Source organism: Tursiops truncatus, chromosome 7 (assembly GCF_011762595.2).
Source record: "Tursiops truncatus isolate mTurTru1 chromosome 7, mTurTru1.mat.Y, whole genome shotgun sequence".
NCBI classification, from domain to species: domain Eukaryota; kingdom Metazoa; phylum Chordata; class Mammalia; order Artiodactyla; family Delphinidae; genus Tursiops; species Tursiops truncatus.
In genome coordinates this window covers 111,695,502-111,717,541 of record NC_047040.1, presented here as the reverse complement: position 1 = coordinate 111,717,541, position 22,040 = coordinate 111,695,502, and the positions used below count along the sequence as shown (strand labels likewise).

At 42.8% G+C, this 22,040-nt stretch overlaps 1 protein-coding gene across 1 annotated transcript in view; it reads left to right on the top strand.

Annotated features, from left to right (window-relative positions):
* Nucleotides 1–1,265: 1,265 nt before the first annotated feature.
* The window catches only part of OCA2 (OCA2 melanosomal transmembrane protein), a gene marked incomplete at its 5' end in the record, with an annotated part of 205,733 nt that continues 184,958 nt past the window's right edge, over nucleotides 1,266–22,040 (top strand). Inside the window, 7 exons of the mRNA XM_033860327.2 lie at nucleotides 1,266–1,387; nucleotides 2,776–2,967; nucleotides 5,986–6,043; nucleotides 8,110–8,182; nucleotides 9,555–9,715; nucleotides 11,481–11,563; nucleotides 12,795–12,948. Of these exons, the coding sequence (XP_033716218.2) occupies nucleotides 1,266–1,387; nucleotides 2,776–2,967; nucleotides 5,986–6,043; nucleotides 8,110–8,182; nucleotides 9,555–9,715; nucleotides 11,481–11,563; nucleotides 12,795–12,948 (843 nt within the window). The remainder of the gene's footprint in view (nucleotides 1,388–2,775; nucleotides 2,968–5,985; nucleotides 6,044–8,109; nucleotides 8,183–9,554; nucleotides 9,716–11,480; nucleotides 11,564–12,794; nucleotides 12,949–22,040) is intronic.

The window sequence follows — 22,040 nt, the reverse complement described above, 5'->3', positions numbered from 1 at the left end:
TGTTAGTATTTGCTTTATATATTTAGGTGCTCCTGTATTGGTTGTGTATATGTTAATAAGTATTGTATCCTCTTCTTATATTGATCCTTTCATCATTATTTAATGTCCTTCTTTGTCTTTCATTATAGCCTTTGTTTTAAAGTCTATTTTGTCTGATATGGATATTGCTACCCCTGTTTTCTTGTCATTTTAATCTGCATGAAATATCTTTTTCCATCCCTTCACTTTCAGTCTGTGTGTTTTTCTCACTGAAGTGAGTCTCTTGTAGGTAATGTATTGAAGGGTCTTTCTTTGTTATTCAATCAGCCACCCTATGTCTTTTGATCAGCACATTTAGTCCATTGACATTTAATAATTATTGATAGGCAAGTACTTATTACCATTTTATTCTGTATTTTACAGTTGTTTTTGCAGTTCTTCTTTGTTCATTTCTTCTTATTATTTTTCTTGTTGTGGTTTGATGATTTTCTCTTGTATTACACTTGAGTTCCTTTCTTTTTGGTTTTTGTGAATCCATTCTATGTTTTTGATTTGTAGTTACTCTGGTTTTCAAGTATGTTAACCCACAACTATATCTATTTGCTTTAGATGGAGAGTCATATAAGTTCAAACACATTCTAAAAGATCTACATTTTTTTAAACATCTTTATTGGAGTATAATTGCTTTACAATTGTGTGTTAGTTTCTGCTTTATAGCAAAGTGAATCAGTTATACATACACACATGTTTCCATATGTTTCCATATCTCTTCCCTCCTGCGTCTCCCTCCCTCTCACCCTCCCTTTTCCACCCCTCTATGCGGTCACAAACCACTTAGCTGATCTCCCTGTGCTACGTGGCTGTTTCCCACTAGCTATCCACTTTACACTTGGTAGTGTATATATGTCCATGCCACTCTCTCACTTTGTCACAGCCTATCCTTCCCCCTTCCCATATCTTCAAGTCCATGATCTAGTAGGTCTGTGTCTTTATTCCTGTCTTACCCTTAGGTTCTTTATGACCTTCTTTTTTTCTTTTCTTAGATTCCATATATATGTGTTAGCATACAGTATTTGTTTTCTCTTTCTGACTTACTTCACTCTGTATGACAGACTCTAGGTCCATCCACCTCACTACAAATAACTCAGTTTCATTCCTCTTTATGGCTGAGTAATATTGCATTGTATATATGTGCTACATCACCTAAGTGTCCATCAACAGATAAACGTTCTTGAATCTAGCCACAACCATCAGTGAGCACAGTCATCATTTTGTGTTGGTGATCCCTTTCCTTCACTGTGTTTTTCAGGTCTCACCCTCCTTTCCCCCAGTTCTTCAGCTGCAGTTCTAAAGACCCCTGCTTTACAGAAAGCACACCTTTGCTGAGGAATTTCTCACAAGAGAAAGGGTGAGGTTTTTTTTTCTTTCTTTCTTATAAAATTAAGAAATCTCTGAGCATTATCCTTTGCACTTATGCTGGAGAATTTCTTCCTGAGATATGAATTTTTACCTTACATGTATGGTCTCTGCTAGATCCTTGTCAATTCAATGTGTGTTCATGATTCTAGTGGTTGTATTCTGTGCCTTATGAATTGCCAAGTAACCTTGAGCATAACCCTGCAATGATTGAATAGCACATGTACACACTCATGCATGCACACAGCTGGGAAATGCCATCTTGCCAGGCCAGGGCTTCTCAACCAGGGTTGAGGTTGGCACTGTCAGGAGACATTTTTTGCTGTCACCAATGGGGGAGGGGCACTACTGGCATTTAGGGTAGAGGACAGGGCTGCTGCTAAACATCCTGCATTGCACAGGACATCTCCCCACAACAAAGAATTATCTGGCTCAAATGTCAATAGTTATGAAGTTGAAAAATGTATGATTTAAAAGAAAACTCTATTTCCTGTAAGTTTGAAGTTCCTTTTTCTTGTTGTGAACCAGTCCTAAAGCAGTGATAAGAGTTCAGGAGAATGACAATGTCCTGTTGAGCTAACTGGGTTCGAAAGGCATAGATTGAGAGGCATAACGTAATAGATTGTGGCTCTTGTGTCAATATTGCCACCCCACAAGTATTCCATGTATTTCCACAGGAAAATTCTGGGCTTGGTGCAGCCTTACTAGAGTCAAGTGCTGACTGACAATCTGTACTGAATGAGTTGTTCAGTTGTTCAGGGATTCAACCAAAATTAAATGGATATATCCACATGTAATTTTGATAAATTTTATGATACCCCTTGATTCATCCTTCTAGATATAGGTCCCATTCTTGGGCCCATCTAGTCCAGTACTGACGTCCCCGACTCCTGCTCGTGCTCATGTAGATGTTGGGTGGGAAAGCTAGTTAGGCCATCTCCCCTACAGCTCCATTACAGATAGATACCTACAAAGAGGAGAAAAGGCTTACACCACTCACTGTGCTTCAGGATGAGTATAACAGGACCAGGTATTGAGAACTCCAGCACAGTCAAAGAGAAAGGAAAAAACTGAAATGAGCTGGAGCTGGTCTGAGCCAGAAAAAGCTGTACTGGAAAGTTCCAAACTCAGAACAAGCTGATGTTTCTTGAAGGTCCACAATTTATTTTGAAGACTGTGTGACCCCAGACGATTTCCCTCCAGTCCAGGGTCTGTGACGTCAAGAAAGACCCATTCCCACCAGTCTGACAGTACTACAATATCGATGGTCCTTTGAAAAACAAGTATTGATTATACATTTCACGCTTACCCCTGAGATGAAGTGTTGCTTTGGAGATGCTACTATTTCCGTGAAAATAACCACAAAGCCTCGATTTCCAGGTCACGGTGCGTGCCCGTTTGCCACCCAGCGTTCATCACTGCTGAAGAATCTTGGGAGAACAGCTCAGCTGAGTGGGAGGGCGGATCCCTGCTGAGCAGAGAGTTGGTAGGTTCCTCTGGATCCGCCTCCTCAGAGAAGGGGGAGCTTCTGGACAGCGCTCACATCGGGTTCCGCCGTCTTTCCAAGTTGAGGTAGGAAGACTTGGAGTGCCAGCACTGGCACAGGGTGTTGGTCGCACAGTGCACGCCGCCCACCTGGGACTGGGCTGGGGAGTGGGGTGTGGTGCGGGTATTGCCCGCACGACATCGTTCCTGAGGACAGGGTGGAGGTGAGGAAGAAGGCTAGGTGGCACTTTCCTGGAAGGTAATCTTCCTTTCCTCCAGGCCCTAGAAGACAGATAAAGCGGCGTTCAAACCAGCATGGAGCCTTTAAGGCTACAAGAAAACCCAATTACAGACCTAAATGATGAACACCCTACACACCTGTCCTTTCTGTTGTGTGGCTGGGGTCTTCAAGCCCATGAGGCTTTGTGGATGAAGTAGTCCCCGTGGTGTTTTAGAAGGTGATATTATCATTTGTATTCAGTGATGAAGCACGTTATTAGAAGGGTTCTGCACAGGAAGGAGAAAGAGGGTTTTTAGGGGTGATGCAGCTGCAGGTGGGGCCGAGAGAGGCCGAGTCCTCCGTGCATGCATAGGAGGGCAGAGGACACACATGCGCTGGGGATCTGAGGGAATTTTGCAGCATCCCCCGCGCGGGTCAGAGCAGGAGAGATCTCTCCCTTGTTTGTCTGTTGAGGCTTCTGCGTGAGCATTTACTTGAAGGAGGGGTTCCGCTGAGAGCCACACATTTGAAAGTGGCATTTCCAGGGACACAATACCAGGACCACCAAGGTCCCCATTATGTATCTGCTCCGAGGTAGCTGAGGAACCAGCAGGGCTGGGCATGTCTATGCAGCTGTCTCCTTGTTGCCTGGCATTCCCCTCACTCCACAGCCTTCTGTGGGCTTCCACTAAAATGGTCTATGTGAAAACCCATGGATAGGTGAGAAGACACCATGAAGCTATCGAATATTAGTGTTATTATTTCTCTACATTAGGGGGCCCAGCTTTTCTGAAGCTCTTTGAAGAGCTGATTAGAAGTGTACCTACCTGCCTCCCAAAGTGTATCCATCTTTACCTAGAGAGGCCCACTCTCAGTTGTCTTACTGATCTTTCAGGCAATCCTGAGAGGTAGGTGAGGTACTTCAGAGAGGGTAAGGATTTTGCCTGAGGTCATGCAGGTTGTGAGAGGAGCAAAGGGGTGGGGGGAGGAATGTGGCCCCAGGTCCCCCACCAGTGCTTGACCGTGGAGATGTCTTTTCCCACCATGCCTCCCAGCCATGTGTAGATTCTTCACCTTGACTGGTCTTAGCTCTTCTCATAGGTGTGACAAATATTGGCCGACTAATGTGCTATAAAATTATCTGAATAATGTGAAAGTGTGTGAACAGGGACCTGGCCCCATAGATCACCATGATGGTAAGCGCTGACACTGTTAACACCCTTCTCCAGCTGGCTGCCTCACAACTCCAGAGGATGCGAGCTTCCTCAAATGTCCCATACCATGGAAAATAGAACTAAGTACATTTAAGTCTTTACATTCAGTGGTTGTTTTATCTTCTACGATTCATAAAATAGTTGCCTCAAACTTGCCACTTAACTGAAAGACTTAATGCCATTCTTTTTAACATGTCTAGAAAGTACTACACATGTTTGTTGAAGAAACTTGTAAAAATTATTTTGGATGGTCAGTCTGCTGTATATGTCAGTTATGTAGAAAGAAATTAGTATTTAAAATAGTTCAGCTGTGCCAAGACAGGAATAAAGACGCAGACCTACTAGAGAATGGACTTGAGGATACGGGGAGGGGGAAGGGTAAGCTGAGACAAAGTGAGAGAGTGGCATGGACACATATACACTACCAAATGTAAAATAGATAGCTAGTGGGAAGCAGCCGCATAGCACAGAGAGATCAGCTCAGTGCTTTTTGACCACCTAGAGGGGTGGGATGGGGGGGTGGGAGGGAGGGAGATGCAGGAGGGAGGAGATGTGGGGATGTGTGTATATGTATGGCTGATTTACTTTGTTATAAAGCAGAAACTGACACACCATTGTAAAGCAATTATACTCTAATAGATGTTTCAAAAAAAAGTATTAAAAATAGTTAAATTAATGCTTCCTGCTTTAAAAGGAAATGTTTTTTGATTCCTATTTGAATAGGAGCTATTGATCATAATTTGGAAGGGTGAAATATTACTCATCAAATTCATTAAATCTGAGAGAATGCAAAAGAAGGTTTTACCATTTTGAAAGGATCAGAAAGGTTTTGAAAAAGATATCCCTATATAGACTTTATTCCTTTGTTCTACAAACATGTGTCAAGCACAGGCTGTGTACCAGCACCCTTCCTTTTGCAGGGCCAGAGCACAAATACCCCAGGGCTTGCTCTTGAGGAGTGGCCAGGGGAGAGCACTCCCCAGCACTAGGCAGTGATTGTGTCTTCAGGAGGTAGGATCTGGTGGACCCTGGGGAGGTGACAGGAGCAGAGATAAGCCTGGAGTGGCTGCCAGGCCCACATTTGCCAAGGACCTGAGGGCTACAATTAAGAAGTGTGTAATGATGACTGGGCCAGGGTGCCATCATGAGTCCTAAGAGGGCCTGAATGTCTATTGAATTATCTCCTAAGGAATTCTTAAAGGACTCTGCTGGTACAACTGGTTATAGCATTGCAATTTCTTTCTTGAATTGTTTGGTTATGTCTCAGTCGATGTTTATTTGATGATCAAATCCATATGCCTACATTCCAGAAAACTTAGGGGAAAATAATTGATAAATATGAATCTGAGAGCTGAGATGAAGCTTGTTTCCAGGAAACTAGAGCCTTTAAAAGGCTAGTGAAGAGGCTCAAATCTTGATCTTCAGCATCTCTGATAAGAAGCAGTGTTCAGACACTCAGGGTTAAGTTTGTTCCCCTCTATAACCTCCACAAATCTGCTGTTGTCCTCAGCAGTATCCTCTTTCATACCATGTTATGGGAAGAATTTCACACATGTGCTTTGAGATAAACATTACCCAAGGCTTCAGCAGGCATCTGAGGTTTGACAGTTTGGGGCACATGCAAGCAGGACTGCTGTCAGTGTGACCTGGGGCCTGTCTTTTCTCTTGCAGGTGCTGTGTGCAGTGGCTGAAAGTCACGGGCTTATTTGTCTTTGTGGTGCTGTGCTCTGTGAGTACCATGGCACCCTGAGCTCTGCTGTCTGCTCAGCAGAGCCCCCGGGTGCATTGTGCTGGGTAGCAGGGCACCTGAGGTGTGGGGCTTACACATTTCTTTGGAGGTGTTACTGAGGGTGTGTGGAATGGCAGCCTGGGGGTGGCTAGGGAGCCCTGCCCTTAGCAATGCTCCTCTGTTGTTGTTCCCAGTCATACAATGGAAGCCCTGAGGACCTGGCTTTGCTCTGTGGAAGGCAGTTAGCTTACCCGCAGGTCTCAATTCCCACCTTAAGCGGCTTACCAAATTCTCTTTTCAGCCACAAGCAGTAAACACTCTTTAGTTGTGTTGGGACATGTCTAGCAATCATGGGTGCCCCCAGGAATGTCTCAGTGCCCCTTTGGGATGGCTCCCAGCTGACCCACCCTGTCTGGGAGAGAGTGAAGTTCTATGTTTGCCCCTTCCCTGGAGGCTGCTCTGATTTTACTTGCCCATACATCCCCAGGGAGGGCTGCAGAGCCAGGGCCCTGGAGGTGACCTAAGTGTTCCCTCTGGCTTGAGGGGTCACGAGTTTCACTGCCAGCATTTGTGTGGTGTGTGCCCTGATGTAGCCCTAGCTGAGATCACATTGTATGCACTCAAAATGTATTTGCTGAATGAGTGAGTGTGAGGCCCCCCATTTGCGTGTGTGCATGGGGGTGTGAGGCCCCCATGTCTGCCTGTGTGTCTGTGTGTGTGCACAAAGGTGTGAGGTACCAAGTGCCTGGCTGTGTGTTTGTGTGTGTGCATGCCTCTGTGGGACGTGTGGGTCTTTTTCTGTCTGTGAGCATTTTGAGGTTGTGTGTGTGCCTAGGGACTTATTGTTAGAGTTAATAGTTACTTATTTTTAGCATTGGCATAGGATAGTTTGTGTGGGCCAGTTTTGGGAGACACAAGTAGGTGGTTTGTATGTGCCGCTGTGACAGGGTATGAGATTGTAAGCAAGGAAGGGGTGGGTGAGTGGTGTTTCCATACCTGTGCCCTGTGGACTCCAGGACTGGTGTGGCTGTGGCTTTTCTCTGTAGGCAGCCTGTGGTGACAGCCATGCTGGCTGCCCTTTGTGACTGGAAGCTGTGTATGTGACCATGTGTAGCTGTGAATACATGGTCTTCATTATCTGTGTGTGTGGGCATAAGGGTTGGGACTCTATGTGTGTGCAGGATTGTACATGACAAGAGTCTCCTCTTCTCAGTGTGACATATAGGGAACAATGTTGCATTTCAGACAGCAAGGGTGCATGAAGTCAATACTGGCTGAATTGAAATGAGTAGAGGCATTCTTTAATAATCCACATGGGAGGAGAGCAGTGGCACAGAGAAAGGAAATCTAAGCACAGAACAAAAAAAAATTGCATTGAACTCTGAAAACTTCATGAGTTTACTGTTTTGGCTACCAGTTTGCCTTTCTACTTCCTATTCACACAGTTGTGTGGCTCTGAAACCCCAGCTGCTTAGCATAGCCTGGTGGGTGGGTGTACTGGGATATCCAAGGAGGAGGTATGGGTGGCCCAAGTCTCCCCTGACCCCTGAGAGCTGACCTGAGCTCTGTGTCTAGTCTTCATCCTTCTTCTGGTAATTGAAATTTTGGTGATTTGTGGACACAATCCAAAACAGAATTTGAGGAATTTGTTTTGAACTTCTGTAATCTGTTATCTCATCATCACTTTTACTTTCTGATGAAGTATAAGATACTCTGCAAATTCCACAAGCATGTGCTCCCACCATCATATGGATTAGTATTTCCTACCCTCCAGTATGGGAAAACCATGTTTACCCTCCTCTGATGATTTAATTTTATGGCTGGGTATTTAATCCTTAAAATTGACAAATATCAATAATCAAGGCCCATTGTAGCAGAAAATAGTATAATGGATCAGAATTTTATCTTTTAATATCTCAGAAAAGCTATTTAGAGTAAGCTGGTGAATTTTGGATACATCAAGCAGCACCATTATCATACCCGTATTTTCAGCTCTTATCAAAGTTACTTAAATCCTATTGCTCTCACACCACAAATCTATCATTAAATGTTTCTGATTGTTACAGATTTCATTTAGCCTGTATCCAGATGAAGGAAAGTTCTGGCAGTTGCTGGCTGTGTCACCGCTGGAAAGCTACTGTATCCAAACCCGTACTTAGATGGACAGTTGCTCATGGTTGAGTCACAAAGTGAAGAGACCCGAAAACTATCATGACTGTTGCCCAAGGTCACAGCCTAAGCAATTACCTTTCCTCCCTGTGTGTGTTTTGTTCCTCCAGGACGTTTGGTGAAAGATGAGGCTTCAGAACAGAAGGGGAGGGGCACTAGTGAGACTGCGATGGGTGGGTGGTGGTGAGGTTCCCCATGGAAGTGTGACAGCAGCCAAACAGTGCACTTTAGTTAAGGCCCGGCTTCCTGTGGCTCTTGGATACTCTGTTCTGTTCCTTGCACCCACCCTCTTGTGTTTTGGCTTGGGTGGTTCCTCTTGACCTATCTTTAAGTTCATTTGTTCTTTCCTTGGCTGTGTCATCTGAGTTTGATGATTGCTTGGTTTCTTATACTCTGGGCTCTCTTGCCTTTTTGTAGGCCTCAGCTGCCATAACAGAATACCACAGCCTGGGTGGCTTATAAACAAATAGACATTTATTTCTCACAGTTCTGGAGGCTGGACATCCAAGGTCAGGGTGGGCTGATTTGATTTCTAATGAGGGCTCTCTTTCTGGCTTGCAGATGGTCACCTTCCTTCTATGTCTTCACAGGGCCTTTCCTTTCCTCTGTGTGTGTGTGTGTGTGTTTATGAGTGTGTATGTAGAGAGAGTGAGAGCTCTCTCGTATCTCTTCTTACAAGGACACTAATCCTATCAGATCTGGGCCTCACCCTATGACCTCATTTAACCTCAGTTACTTCCTTAGAGGCCCATCTCCAAGTATAGCCACACAGGTGCTCAGGGCTTCAACAGATGAATATGGGGGACATGGACATTCAGTCCATAGCACTGAGGTAAAGTTTTAAGCTTGGAGATGATCACACCTTAACTTCTATGGGCCTTAGTTTTGGGGTGGGGGGAGTCATGTAAATCTAGTTAGAGGTTGGCTGGGTTGTGGTTTGTAGTTGCCATGGTAACCTTCAGTGCCCCAGACAGTTGGAATTTCTCGGCCTCTTTCCATCTGTCCACTGCTCATCATGAGTCCAGGAACTGGGGCAGGCATTTTATGCTGGCTGCAAAGAGTAGAAGCAGAGATGATAGTAGGATGGGAGACACCACCTAAATGTTAAACCAGAGGATCCAAAACACAATTAAACAAAGCAAAACCAGTTGTGCATGTCAGGGGTGAGGGGCTGAAGAGGTAGGAGCAGTCAGGGCAGTGACACAGGTGGAAGGAACGGCCTGGACATACATTTCCTTGTGCACTTTCCAAGATGGGTGTTCCCTGGGAAGGTGGGAAAGGTTGGGGGGGGCCCTCCAGGCCTCTCCTCCTTGATTTGTAGTTCACCTTGACAGCCCCCCAGCTGTGAACCTCAGCAGCCATGCAGACTCCATGCTGCTCCAAGTGGACCTGGCAGGGGCCCTGCTGGCCAGTGACCCAAGTCATCTCGGGAGAGAAGAGCACGTGGTGGTGGAGGTGACCCAGGATAATGCTCCAGGCTCCAGGAAGTGGCGGCCACAGCAGGTTATACTCATAAGTTATTTGAAAGGAATTGTAAAAACTCATTTTACCTCTTTATAAATTGAGTTTCCTCTCTAATTGATTTGATGGGAGCCATAAGGCAATGACACCATTATTAGGCAAGCCCTTATCTTTTGCTTTGTCTTTGAAATTCTCTTTTCTCTAAGACAGTTATAAAACTCTCACCATTTCAGTAAAGTCAGGCTTTTGAGGGTTTTTTTTTTTAAATTGAGAGTGATTTTACTGGGCAATTCAGGGAAACATTATATATTTGAAAGTGCAGTTAAACCTGAGACTTCAAATATATAATGTTTCCTTCTGTACCATGAGGTACTCCAATACTACGGTCCCCTTGAGTTTGTGGACACTTGGCTAAGACTGTGCCTGGTTTCCTCGAGCTTCTGCTTCTATAGCAATAGGACCTTGTGCTCAGTGTCTAAGCCAAAGCCTTCAGTTCACATCCTGTGAAGGCTAGGAGAGCCAGCAGTGGCGTTGTCACCATGTCCCAGAGCCCAGACAAGGCCTGGCCCCTCTCTGTGCATCCTGACTTGTGCCCCAAGGCCTGGCCTCAGTGACTCCCCTGGATTATCATATGAAGTCGTATCCCTAGTTCATGGGTTTTCCCTATTGTAACTAATAGAAGGAAACCCTGCTGGTACACAAGGCTGTGTCATCCAAAATGGAGTGTCACTGGAGTAATGGTGGGTTACTGCCCCATCACATTTTTCTGCCCTGCAGAGAAGTGTCCCCAGAGCCAACGCCTCATTATGAAGAAGGCTGCGGTTTCATGGGCAATGGCTGATGTTGCACTGATATTCTAAACCGGTGGCTCTGGCTGTGGTCTTAGGACATAAACTTGGCTTCCCTGTTTGCAGCCCACAGCTCACTGGCTCCTCAGTAAAGACGAGGTAGGCACATTTCATCTGCTGTTGGCTCCTTTTGTGACCTTGTGTGGAGGAGGGCATGACCTTTTGCAGCCTGCTGACATAGTTGCCTGCTCCAGAAACACAACACAGGAGATCTTTACTGAAGGATTTTTTTCTGATACACTCTTTCCAAGCACGGAAGTGTTTAAGAGAACTTTTGATCTCTCATTCATGCTTTGACCGATTTCAAAGTTCCTATTTTCAATTTTCTTTATGATTTGTGGGCGGCAAGACTCCTGTCCTCCCATTGAAAGTTCCCTGGCAACCTTAGTCAGGCTGCCTGCATCTGCCTGGGTACACCTCCATCTCTGCACACATCTGGCCCCTCTCAGCTGGCTTCTCCATTCCTCTGCTCCTGACAAGCCCACGTACAGGCACTTTGGCCCGCAACAAAGGCAGCTCATCCTCTGGCCCTCCCTCCCACAGGCTCCTGTGACCTGGGTGTGGAGAGTTTCCTGCCTTCAGTTTGCAAACAGGAAGCAGTTTTAAACAAGCCTTTCTCGTCAGTTGCCTCAGTGGGTTTAGAAGACTCCAAGTCTCCAGGAATGTGAAATGATTTCCTTTTCTCTTAATATATCGTATTTACTTCTATATCTTTGTGTCTTTGTACATGAATTCTGTATTTGTACTTCTGTATTTTTCTTAAACACAGCCCTCCAGTTGTGGACATTTCCAGCTGCACACCACCTGGCCATCTCTAGTGTCTCCGTGCGAAAAGGCTTCATGCTCCTCTCTTTCTCCTTTTCTTATTCTAAACAAGGACCTACACTGAACAGCGCGGGACCCCAGGTGATGGTCCAGGTTCAAAGCCTTACCAGGATTTCATGCTTTGACTTTTACAGGTCACTCATAACTGGACGGTGTTTTTAAATCCAAGCAGAAGTGAGCGCACGGTGCTGAGCAGGACCTTTGAGGTTCTGAGCAGGTGGGTCTTGGTGACTGAGGTGTTGGGGAAGCCCCTCTGGGACACACTCACCTAGAGAAGTGTGACCCTTGGGACACCAGTTATGAATAGCCAGGCCAGTTACGGGCTTGGATGAGATGCTCCTTTTGTGTAGACAGTGAACATGAGGCTGTGGCCGGGGGTCAAAACCACACATACCAGGAAGTAAGAGGATTGATTACAGAGCCCATTTTGAAGCAAATGGTGTTTTATAGCTGCTGCTTTAAATTCATTAATATCATGAAGCTATGCAATGGGGAATTCTAGAAAATCTTAGGATTCTTTTTTTCTTTAATGCCACTCCGTATTAAGTCTGTACTCTTGGTTACTGTATGAGTTTGCTAGGCCTGCTATAACAAATACCACAGACGGGTGGTTTAAACAGTAGAAATTTATTTCCTCAAGTTGTCAACAGTGTGTGTCTCTCCTGAGGTCCCTCTCCTTGCTGTGTAGACACCATCTTCCCCCTGTGTCCTCACGTGCTTGTTCCTCTGTGCATGTCTGTGCCCCAAACTCCTTTTCTTATAAGGACACCAGTCATATTGGTGTCACTATTTTTGACTTAACCATCTTTGTAAAGATCTTATCTCCAAATACAGTCACATTCTGAAGTGGGGTTAGGAAGTCCACATATTGAAGGGACACAATTCAGCTCAGAACAGTTACTGAAATTTTAGAAAGTGCTTTAGTTTCACCATGCCACATGCTGTTGATGACTTACATGCTTCTTGTTCCTGGTGCTTTCACACCACTGGTGACAACCTGTCTACCTGTTCTCAGGTTGCACATCCTTTTCCAAATCTCTCACATGTGAGAATAGTCGGCTGTGCTATTTGTTAGCAGGTAAAGCAATCAGATATGTGATAAGGAGGAAGAGGGAAAATTAAATGGCTAAGCACTGTGAACTTCCCTGCTCACTGTTCATTGTTGGAGTGGCAGCTGCAGCAAAGAAGGCGCTGCCTGATGGGGGCTGAGTAGCTATGTCGGGGGGGCCTGGCCACGGGGAGGCTATGCATGCATCTCACACAGCTTGCCTGTGCTCAGGGCTCCTCATCTGCCAGGTCAGGCATTGTGTGAGTCACTCTGAGATCAGTTCAGGCTCTGGTTATGGCCATGGATGGTGTGTTGGGAAAGACACCGAGGGAGCAGCACTAATGGTTGATGGCTGGTCTGTTTCCCTTATCAGTGGTAAGATCTTTGCTTCATTCTGCAGAGAGCCTGTTTCCATCAGCGTTCGAGCCTCCCTCCAGCAGACCCAGGTTGTTCCTCTCTTGATGGCTTATCAATACCTCCGCACAAGCATTGAAGCACAAGTGACCATGGCTGCGGTCATTCTTGCTGGGGTCTACGTGCTGATTATATTTGAGGTAACTTGCATGCCTGCTCTCCTGGGTTTATCTGTGCACCCACAAGTGTATTTTAACACTTACTTGTTGGGTGCTTAGGGATGGGCTCAGTCTTGCATCTTAGTCAAACTGAAATAGTGTCTTTCCTAAAAAGTGACATTTCCCTCATTCTAGGTAGAAAATTGCTCTGTACTGCAATATCTGCTGAATCTTGGCAATTGACATATGCAAGATAAGTTTTGCCAGGCACCAGCAAAAGTTTATTGAGAGAACTGAATATGCATGTGATTTTCTCACCCTCACTTTGCTGCTCACACAAAGTGTGATCCTGAGGGGACAAATGTTGGACCTCTCTGAGACTCAGGGTCTTCTTCTGTAAGATGGGCATGTTAAAATGCCCCCTAGCTGCTTCATAGGATTGTGTGCATGATGCAGACCTGGGAAACCTTGGGCTACATGTGGGGAAGGATTATTATCTTTTATGCTTATCAACTCAGCTAATGAGCCTTTTCACAAGTGATCTCATGTCCCATAAATTCAATTTTTCTGGGAAACTTTAAGTGTGGCTATACCTTCAATAGCATGGAACAAAGTACAGACACTGCCTGGGCTGGGCAGGTCCATCGTTGGTTTGATTGTGAAACCAGATTTACAACAACGTGTTGATGGGAATGTTGGCTCCAGTGGGCTGAGCCTGGAGGGTCAGGAGAGGATGTGACTGTGAAGAGGTGTTTCTTCCCGAGGTATGAGAAGTGCCGTGGAACTTCAAGGAGGTGAGCTGAGGGAGGAGTCACCAGGATAGTTCCTGAAGTCCCCTGCGGCTGTCTGGGCTGCCTGGCTCCAGCAAGTTGAGCCCCTAGCTGTCCAGCAAGGTCCACTCACTGGTTTAGTTGCTCTTTCTCTTAATGTCTCTTTTATTCTGGGGCAGCTCTATTCTCTCCATTCTTTCACTATTTTCTTTTCAATCAATATTATCATTGTTTCAGAATTCCTATGGCCACACACACACTCTGTGATCCATCAGAGTCCAGAGGGGTCCAGGAGCAGGTCGTTGAGCAGTTTTCTCCCTGAGAGGCCACAGAGAGCACACTCCTCCCTCTGTGGCAGTGTTTCTGCCAAGGGCAGGATGCTTGAGATTCAGAGCCCAAGGCTGTTGCTGGGGGCTTGTCACATAGGCACCCTCAGCCCACCAAAGTCCCAGGCTCCCAGAAGTAAGGCAGATGTTCACAAAAAGTCACATTTTTATACCAACAGTTTAGGCATACTGGTACAGCAGAATCCAGTACTCCAGGCCCACAGAGCAACCTTATCACTTGGTAACACAGGAAACATTTCAAAAGCCAAGTACTCAGATGTCAGCCAAGGCCAACCCTGGAGCAGGCTCTTCTAAAGGCCCTTCTAATGATGGCTGCCTTAGGCTTGCCAGGCCTTTACTGCATCACCATCTGGTTGAAAAATCCTATTCTGTTTTTCTGTAGAATATCCTGCACCCTGGATTGTTACTCTAGTCCCTCCATCTCCGACAGACTACAAGTTAGATCTGAAGCCTTCAGGTTAAATTTTGGGGCCCATAGGCTTCACAGGTGTGCTGGGAGTTTGAGTTGTATCCAGGAGAAGGAATCTGGGTGTCTTCCTTTCAGGGATGCTGAGATTGCCCAGTGAGTTTAGGTGGTAGCAGCCCAGCCTGTTTGTTGTCATGCTCCCTGCTGCTACCTTTGCTCTTAATGGCTTTAATACCCACCAGGGACCATTGCCTGACTCAGTGGTTTCATTAGCATTTACAGTAAACTTTCTGTCCTTCATTCTACATTTATAAATGATTCATTCGGTATTGAAGAATTTTCTCCCACCCAATTTCATTATTGTGAAACACACTTCATGCCAGAGACACAAGATTAATTTTCTTTTATTAATGATTTTCATAGTAGTGAATAGCTGCCTTAGCAACTTACAGTGGTATCCACTGAGTTATTTTGTGTCTCTTAGATTTTTTTTTTTTTTTTTTTTTTTTTTGCGGTACGTGGGTCTCTCACTGTTGTGGCCTCTCCCGTTGTGGAGCACAGGCTCTGGACGTGCAGGCTCAGCGGCCATGGCTCACGGGCCCAGCTGCTCCGCGGCATGTGGGACCCTCCCGGACCGGGGCACGAACCCGCATGCCCTGCATCGGCAGGCGGACTCTCAACCACTGCGCCACCAGGGAAGCCCTCTTAGATTTTTTTGAATATCATTTTGAACTTATGGATATAATAGATTCAGTGTGCTTTAATCAATCACAGTCACTAATAATTAAAAAAATACAGTCCAGTGTCAATTTATTTATTTATTTTTGAATTTTATTTTATTGTATTTTTTAAAATAGCAGGTTCTTATTAGTTACCTGTTTTATACATATTAGTGTATATATCTCAATCCCAATCTCCCAATTCATCCCACCACCACCGCGCCCCGCTTTCCCCCTCTGGTGTCTATATGTTTGTTCTCTACATCTGTGTCTCTATTTCTGCCTTGCATACTGGTTCATATGTACAATTTTTGTAGATTCCACACACACACGTTAATATATATGTTTTTCTCTTTCTGCCTTACTTCACTCTATATGACAGTCTCTAGGTCCATCCATGTCTCTACAAATGACCCAGTTTCATTCCTTTTTATGGCTGAGTAATATTCCATTGTATATATGTACCACATCTTCTTTATCCATTCATCTGTCGATGGGCATTTAGGTTGCTTCCATGACCTGGCTATTGTAAGTAGTGATGCAATGAACATTGGAGTGCACGTGTCTTTTTGAATTATGGTTTTCTTTGGGTATATGCCCAGTAGTGGGATTGCTTGCTGGGTCATATGGTAATTCTATTTTCAGTTTTTTAAGGAACCTCCATACTGTTCTCCATAGTGGCTGTATCAATTTACATTCCCACCAACAGTGCTGGAGGATTCCCTTTTCTCCACACCCTCTCCAGCATTTGTTTTTTGTAGATTGTCTCATGATGCCCATTGTAACTGGGGTGAGGTGATACCTTACTGTAGTTTTGATTTGCATTTCTCTAATAATTAGTGATGTTGAGCAGCTTTTCATGTGCTTCTTAGCCATCTGTATGTCTTCTTTGGAGAAATGTCTATTTAGGTCTTCTGCCCATTTTTTGATTGGGTTGTTTGTTCTTTTAATATTGAACTGCATGAGCTGTTTATATATTTTGGAGACTAATCCTTTGTCCGTTGATTCATTTGCAAATATTTTCTCCCATTCTGAGGTTTGTCTTTTTGTCTTGTTTATAGCTTCCTTTGCTGTGCAAAAGCTTTTAAGTTTCATTAGGTCCCATTTGTTTATTTCTGTTTTTATTTCCATTACTCTAGGAGGTGGGTCAAAAAGATCTTGCTGTGATTTATGTCAAAGAGTGTTCTTCCTATGTTTTCCTCTAAGAGATTTGTAATGTCCAAGCTTACATTTAGGTCTTTAATCCATTTTGAGTTTATTTATATTTATTTATTTATTTATTTGAATTTGTCATCTTGTATTCTTTTCTTTTCCTTTTTTTAAAAAAATATTTATTGGAGTGTAATTGCTTTACAATGGTGTGTTAGTTTCTGCTTTATAACAAAGTGAATCAGTTATACATATGTTCCCATATCTCTTCCCTCTTGCGTCTTGCTCCCTCCCACCCTCCCTATCCCACCCCTCTAGGTGGTCACAAAGCACCGAGCTGATCTCCCTGTGCTATGCAGCTGCTTCCCACTAGCTATCTACCTTACGTTTGGTAGTGTATATATGTCCATGCCTCTCTCTTGCTTTGTCAGAGCTTATCCTTCCCCCTCCCCATATCCTCAAGTCCATTCTCTAGTAGGTCTATGTCTTTACTCCTATCTTGCCCCTAGGTTCTTCATGACCTTTTTTTTTTAAAAAATCTTTATTGGAGTGTAATTGCTTTACAATAGTGTGTTAGTTTCTGTTTTATAACAAAGTGAATCAGTTATACATATACACATGTTCCCATATCCCTTCCCTCCTGTGTCTCCCTCCCTCCCATCCTCCCTATCCCACCCAACTACGTGGTCACAAACCACCTAGTTGATCTCTCGGTGCTACGTGACTGCTTCCCACTAGCTATCAACTTTATGCTTGGTAGTGTATATATGTCCATGCCACTATCTCACCTCGTCACAGCCTACCCCTCCCCCTCCCCATATCTCAAGTCCATGCTGTAGTAGGTCTGTGTCTTTATTCCCATCTTACCCCTAGGTTCTTCATAACCATTTTTTTTCTTAGATTCCATATATATGTGTTAGCATACGGTATTTGCTTTTCTATTTCTGACTTCGCTCTGTATGACAGAGTCTAGGTCCATCCACCTCACCACAAATAACTCAATTTTGTTTCTTTTTATGGCTGAGTAATATTCCATTATATATATGTGCCACATCTTCTTTATCCATTCATCTGTTAATGGACACTTAGGTTACTTCCATGTCCTGGCTATTGTAAATAGAGCTGCAATGAACATTTTGGTACATGATTATTTCTGAATTATGGTTTTCTCAGGGTATATGCCCAGTAGTGGAATTGCTGGGTCGTATGTTAGTTTTATTTTTAGTTTTTTAAGGAACCTCCATACTGTCCTCCATAGTGGCTGTTATCAATTTACATTCCCACCAGCAGTGCAGGAGGGTTCCCTTTTCTCCACACCCTCTCCTGCATTTATTGTTTGTAGATTTTTTGATGATGGCCATTTTGACCAGTGTGAGGTGATATCTCATTGTAGTTTTGATTTGCATATCTCTAATGATTAGAGATGTTGAGCATTCTTTCATGTGTTTGTTGGCAATCTGTATATCTTCTTTGGAGATATGTCTATTTAGGTCTTCTGCCCATTTTTGGATTGGATTGTTTGCTTTTTGATATTGAGCTGCACGAGCTGCTTGTAAATTATGGAGGTTAATCGTTTGTCCCTTGCTTCATTTGCAAATATTTTCTCCCATTCTGAGGGTTGTCTTTTGGTCTTGTTTATGGTTTCCTTTGCTGTGCAAAAGCTTTGAAGTTTCATTAGGTCCCATTTGTTTATTTTTGTTTTTATTTCCATTTCTCTAGGAGGTGGGTCAAAAAAGATCTTGCTGGGATTTATGTCATAGAGTGTTCTGCCCATGTTTTCCTCTAAGAGTTTTATAGTGTCTGGCCTTACATTTAGGTCTTTAATCCGTTTTGAGTTTATTTTTGTGTATGGTGTTAGGGAGTGTTCTAATTTCATTCTTTTACATGTACCTGTCTAGTTTTCCCAGTACCACTTGTTGAAGAGGCTGTCTTTTCTCTACTGTATATTCTTGCCTCCTTTATCAAAGATAAGTTGACCATATATGCGTGGGTTTATCTCTGGGCTTTCTATCCTGTTCCATTGATCTATCTTTCTGTTTTTGTGCCAGTACCATACTGTCTTGATTACTGGAGCTTTGTAGTATAGTCTGAATTCAGGGAGCCTGATTTCTCCAGCTCCGTTTTTCTTTCTCAAGATTGCTTTGCCTCTTCGGGGTCTTTTGTGTTCCCATACAAACTGTGAAATTTTTTGTTCTAGGTCTGTGAAAAATTCCATTGGTAGTTTGATAGTGATTGCATTGAATCTGTAGATTGCTTTGGGTAGTAGAGTCATTTTCACAATATTGATTCTTCCAATCCAAGAACATGGTATATCTCTCCAACTATTTGTATCATCTTTAATTTCTATCATCAGCGTCTTATAATTTTCTGCATACAGGTCTTTTGTCTCCTTAGGCAGGTTTATTCCTAGCTATTTTGTTCTTTTTGTTACAATGGTAAATGGGAGTGTTTTCTTGATTTCACTTTCAGATTTTTCATCATTAGTGTAGGAATGCAAGAGATTTCTGTGCATTAATTTTGTATCCTGCTACTTTACCAAGTTCATTGATTAGCTCTAGTAGTTTTCTGGTAGCATCTTTAGGATTCTCTATGTATAGTACCATGTCATCTGCAAACAGTGACAGCTTTACTTCTTCTTTTCTGATTTGGATTCCTTTTATTTCTTTTTCTTCCCTGATTGCTGTGGCTAAAACTTCCAAAACTATGTTGAATAAGAGTGGTGAGAGTGTGCAACCTTGTCTTATTCCTGATCTTAGTAGAAATGGTTTCAGTTTTTCACCATTTTGGATGATGTTGGCTGTGGGTTTGTCATATATGTCCTTTATCATGTTGAGGAAAATTCCCTCTATGCCTACCTTCTGCAGGGTTTTTATCATGAATGGGTGGTGAATTTTGTCAAAAGCTTTCTCTGCATCTATTGAGATGATCATATGGCTTTTCGCCTTCAATTTGTTAATATGGTGTATCACATTGATTGATTTGCATATACTGAAGAATCCTTGCATCCCTGGGGTAATGTGTATGATCCTTTTAATGTGCTGTTGGATTCTGTTTGCTAGTATTTTGTTGAGGATTTTTGCATATGCTCATCATTGATATTGGCCTGTAGTTTTCTTTTCTTGTGACACCTTTGTCTGATTGTGATATCAGGGTGATGGTGGCCTTGTTAAATGAGTTTGGGAGCGTTCCTCCCTCTGCTATATTTTGGAAGAGTTTGGGAAGCATAGGTGTTAGCTCTTCTCTAAATGTTTGATAGAATTTGCCTCTGAAGCCATCTGGTCCTTGGCTTTTGTTTGTTGGAAGATTTTTAAACACAGTTTCCATTTCGGTGCTGTGATTGGCCAGTTCATATATTCTATTACTTCCTAGTTCAATCTTGGAAGATTGTGCTTTTCTAAGAATTTGTCCATTTCTTCCAGGTTGTCCATTTTATTGGCATATAATAGTCTATTGGCTTGTAGTAGTCTCTCATGATCTTTTGTATTGCTATGGTGTCAGTTGTTACTTCTCCTTCTTCATGTCTAATTCTGTTGATTCGTTTTCTGCCTTTTTTTCTTGATGAGTCTGGCTAATGGTTTATCAATTTTGTTTATCTTGTCAAAGAACCAGTTTTAGTTTTATTGATCTTTGCTATTGTTTCATTCATTTCTTTTTCATTTACTTCTGATCTGATCTTTATGATTTCTTTCCTTCTGCTAACTTTCTGGTTTTTGTTTTCCTTTCTCTAATTGCTTTAGGTGTAAGGTTAGGTTGTTTATTTGAGATGTTTCTTGTTTCTTGAGGTGGGATTGTATTGCTATAAACTTCCCTCTTACAACTACTTCTGCTGCATCCCATAGGTTCTGGGTCATCGTGTCTTCATTGCCATATGTTTCTTGGTATTTTTTGATTTCCTCTTTGATTTCTTCAGTGATCTCTTGGTTATTTAGTACTGTGTTGTTTATCCTCCGTGTGTGTATTTTTTACAGTTCTTTTTCCTGTAATTGATATCTAGTCTCATAACATTGTGGTTGGAAAAGATACTTGATATGATTTCAATTTTCCTAAATTTACCAAGGCTTGATTTGTGACCCAAGATATTATCTATCATGGAGAATGTTCCATGAGCACTTGAGAAGAATGTGTATTCTGTTGTTTTTGGATGGAATGTCCTATAAATATCAATGAAGTCCATCTTGTTTAATGTATCATTTAAAGCTTGTGTGGCCTTATTTATTTTCATTTTGGATGATCTGTCCATCGGTGAAAGTGGGGTGTTAAAGTCCCCTATTATTATTGTGTTACTGTCGATTTCCCCTTTTATGGCTTTTAGCATTTGCTTTATATTTTGAGGTGCTCCTATGTTGGTGCATAAATATTTACAATTGTTATATCTTCTTCTTGAATTTATCCCTTGATCATTATGTAGTTTCCTTCTTTTTCTCTTGTAATAGTCATTATTTTAAAGTGTATTTTGTCTGATATGAGAATTGCTACTCCAGCTTTCTTTTTATTTCCATTTGCATGGAATATCTTCTTCCATCCCCTCACTTTCAGTCTGTATGTGTCCCTGTGTCTGAAGTGGGTCTTTTGTAGACAGCATGTAGGTGGGTCTTGTTTTTGTATCCATTCAGCCAGTCTGTGTCTTTTGATTGGAGCATTTAATCCATTTACATTAAGGTAATTATCGATATGTATGTTCCTATCACTTTTTTCTTAATTGTTTTGGGTTTGTTTTTTGTAGGTCTTTTCCTTCTCTTGCGTTTCCTGCCTAGAGAAGTTCCTTTAACATATGTTGTAAAGCTGGTTTGGTGGTGCTGAATTCTCTTAACTTTTGCTTGTCTTAAAGGTTTTAATTTCTCCACTGAATCTGAACGAGATCCTTGCTGAGTAGAGTAATCTTGGTTGTAGGTTTTTCCCTTTCACCACTTTAAATAGGTCCTGCCACTGCTTTCTGGCTTTGCAGAGTTTCTACTGAAAGATCAGCTGTTAACCTTATGCAGATTCACTTGTATGTTATTTGTTGCTTTTCGCTTGCTGCTTTTAACATTTTTTCTTTGTATTTAATTTTTGATAGTTTGATTAGTATGTGTCTTGTTGTGTTTCTCCTTTTATTTATCCTGTCTGGGACTCTCTGTGCTTCCTGAACTTGACTGACTATTTCTTTTCCCATGGTAGGGAAGTTTTCAACTATAATCTCTTCAAATATATTCTCAGATCCTTTCTTTTTCTCTTCTTCTTCTGGGACGGACCCCTAAATTAGCATGTTGGTGTTTTTAATGTTGTCCCAGAGGTCTCTGAGACTGTCCTCAATTCTTTTCATTCTTTGTTCTTTATTCTGCTCTGTGGCAGTCATTTACACTATTCTATCTTCCAGGTCACTTATCCATTGTTCTGCCTCAGTTGTTCTGCTATTGATTCCTTCTGGAGTATTTTTAATTTCAGTTATTGGGTTGATCATCACTGTTTGTTTGTTCTTTAGTTCTTCTAGGAAATTGTTAAATGTTTCTTGTATTTTCTCCATTTGATTTCCCAGATTGCATCATCTTTACTATCATTACTCTGAATTCTTTTTCACGTAGGCTCCCTATTTCCTCTGCATTTTTTTGGTCTGGTGGGATTTTACCTTGCTTCTCCATCTGCTGCATATTTCTCTTTCTTCTCATTTTTTTAACTTACTGTGCTTGAGGTCTCCTTTTTGCAGGCTGTAGGTTCATAGTTCCTCTTATTTCTGGTGTCTGCCCCTAGTGGGTGAGGTTGGTTC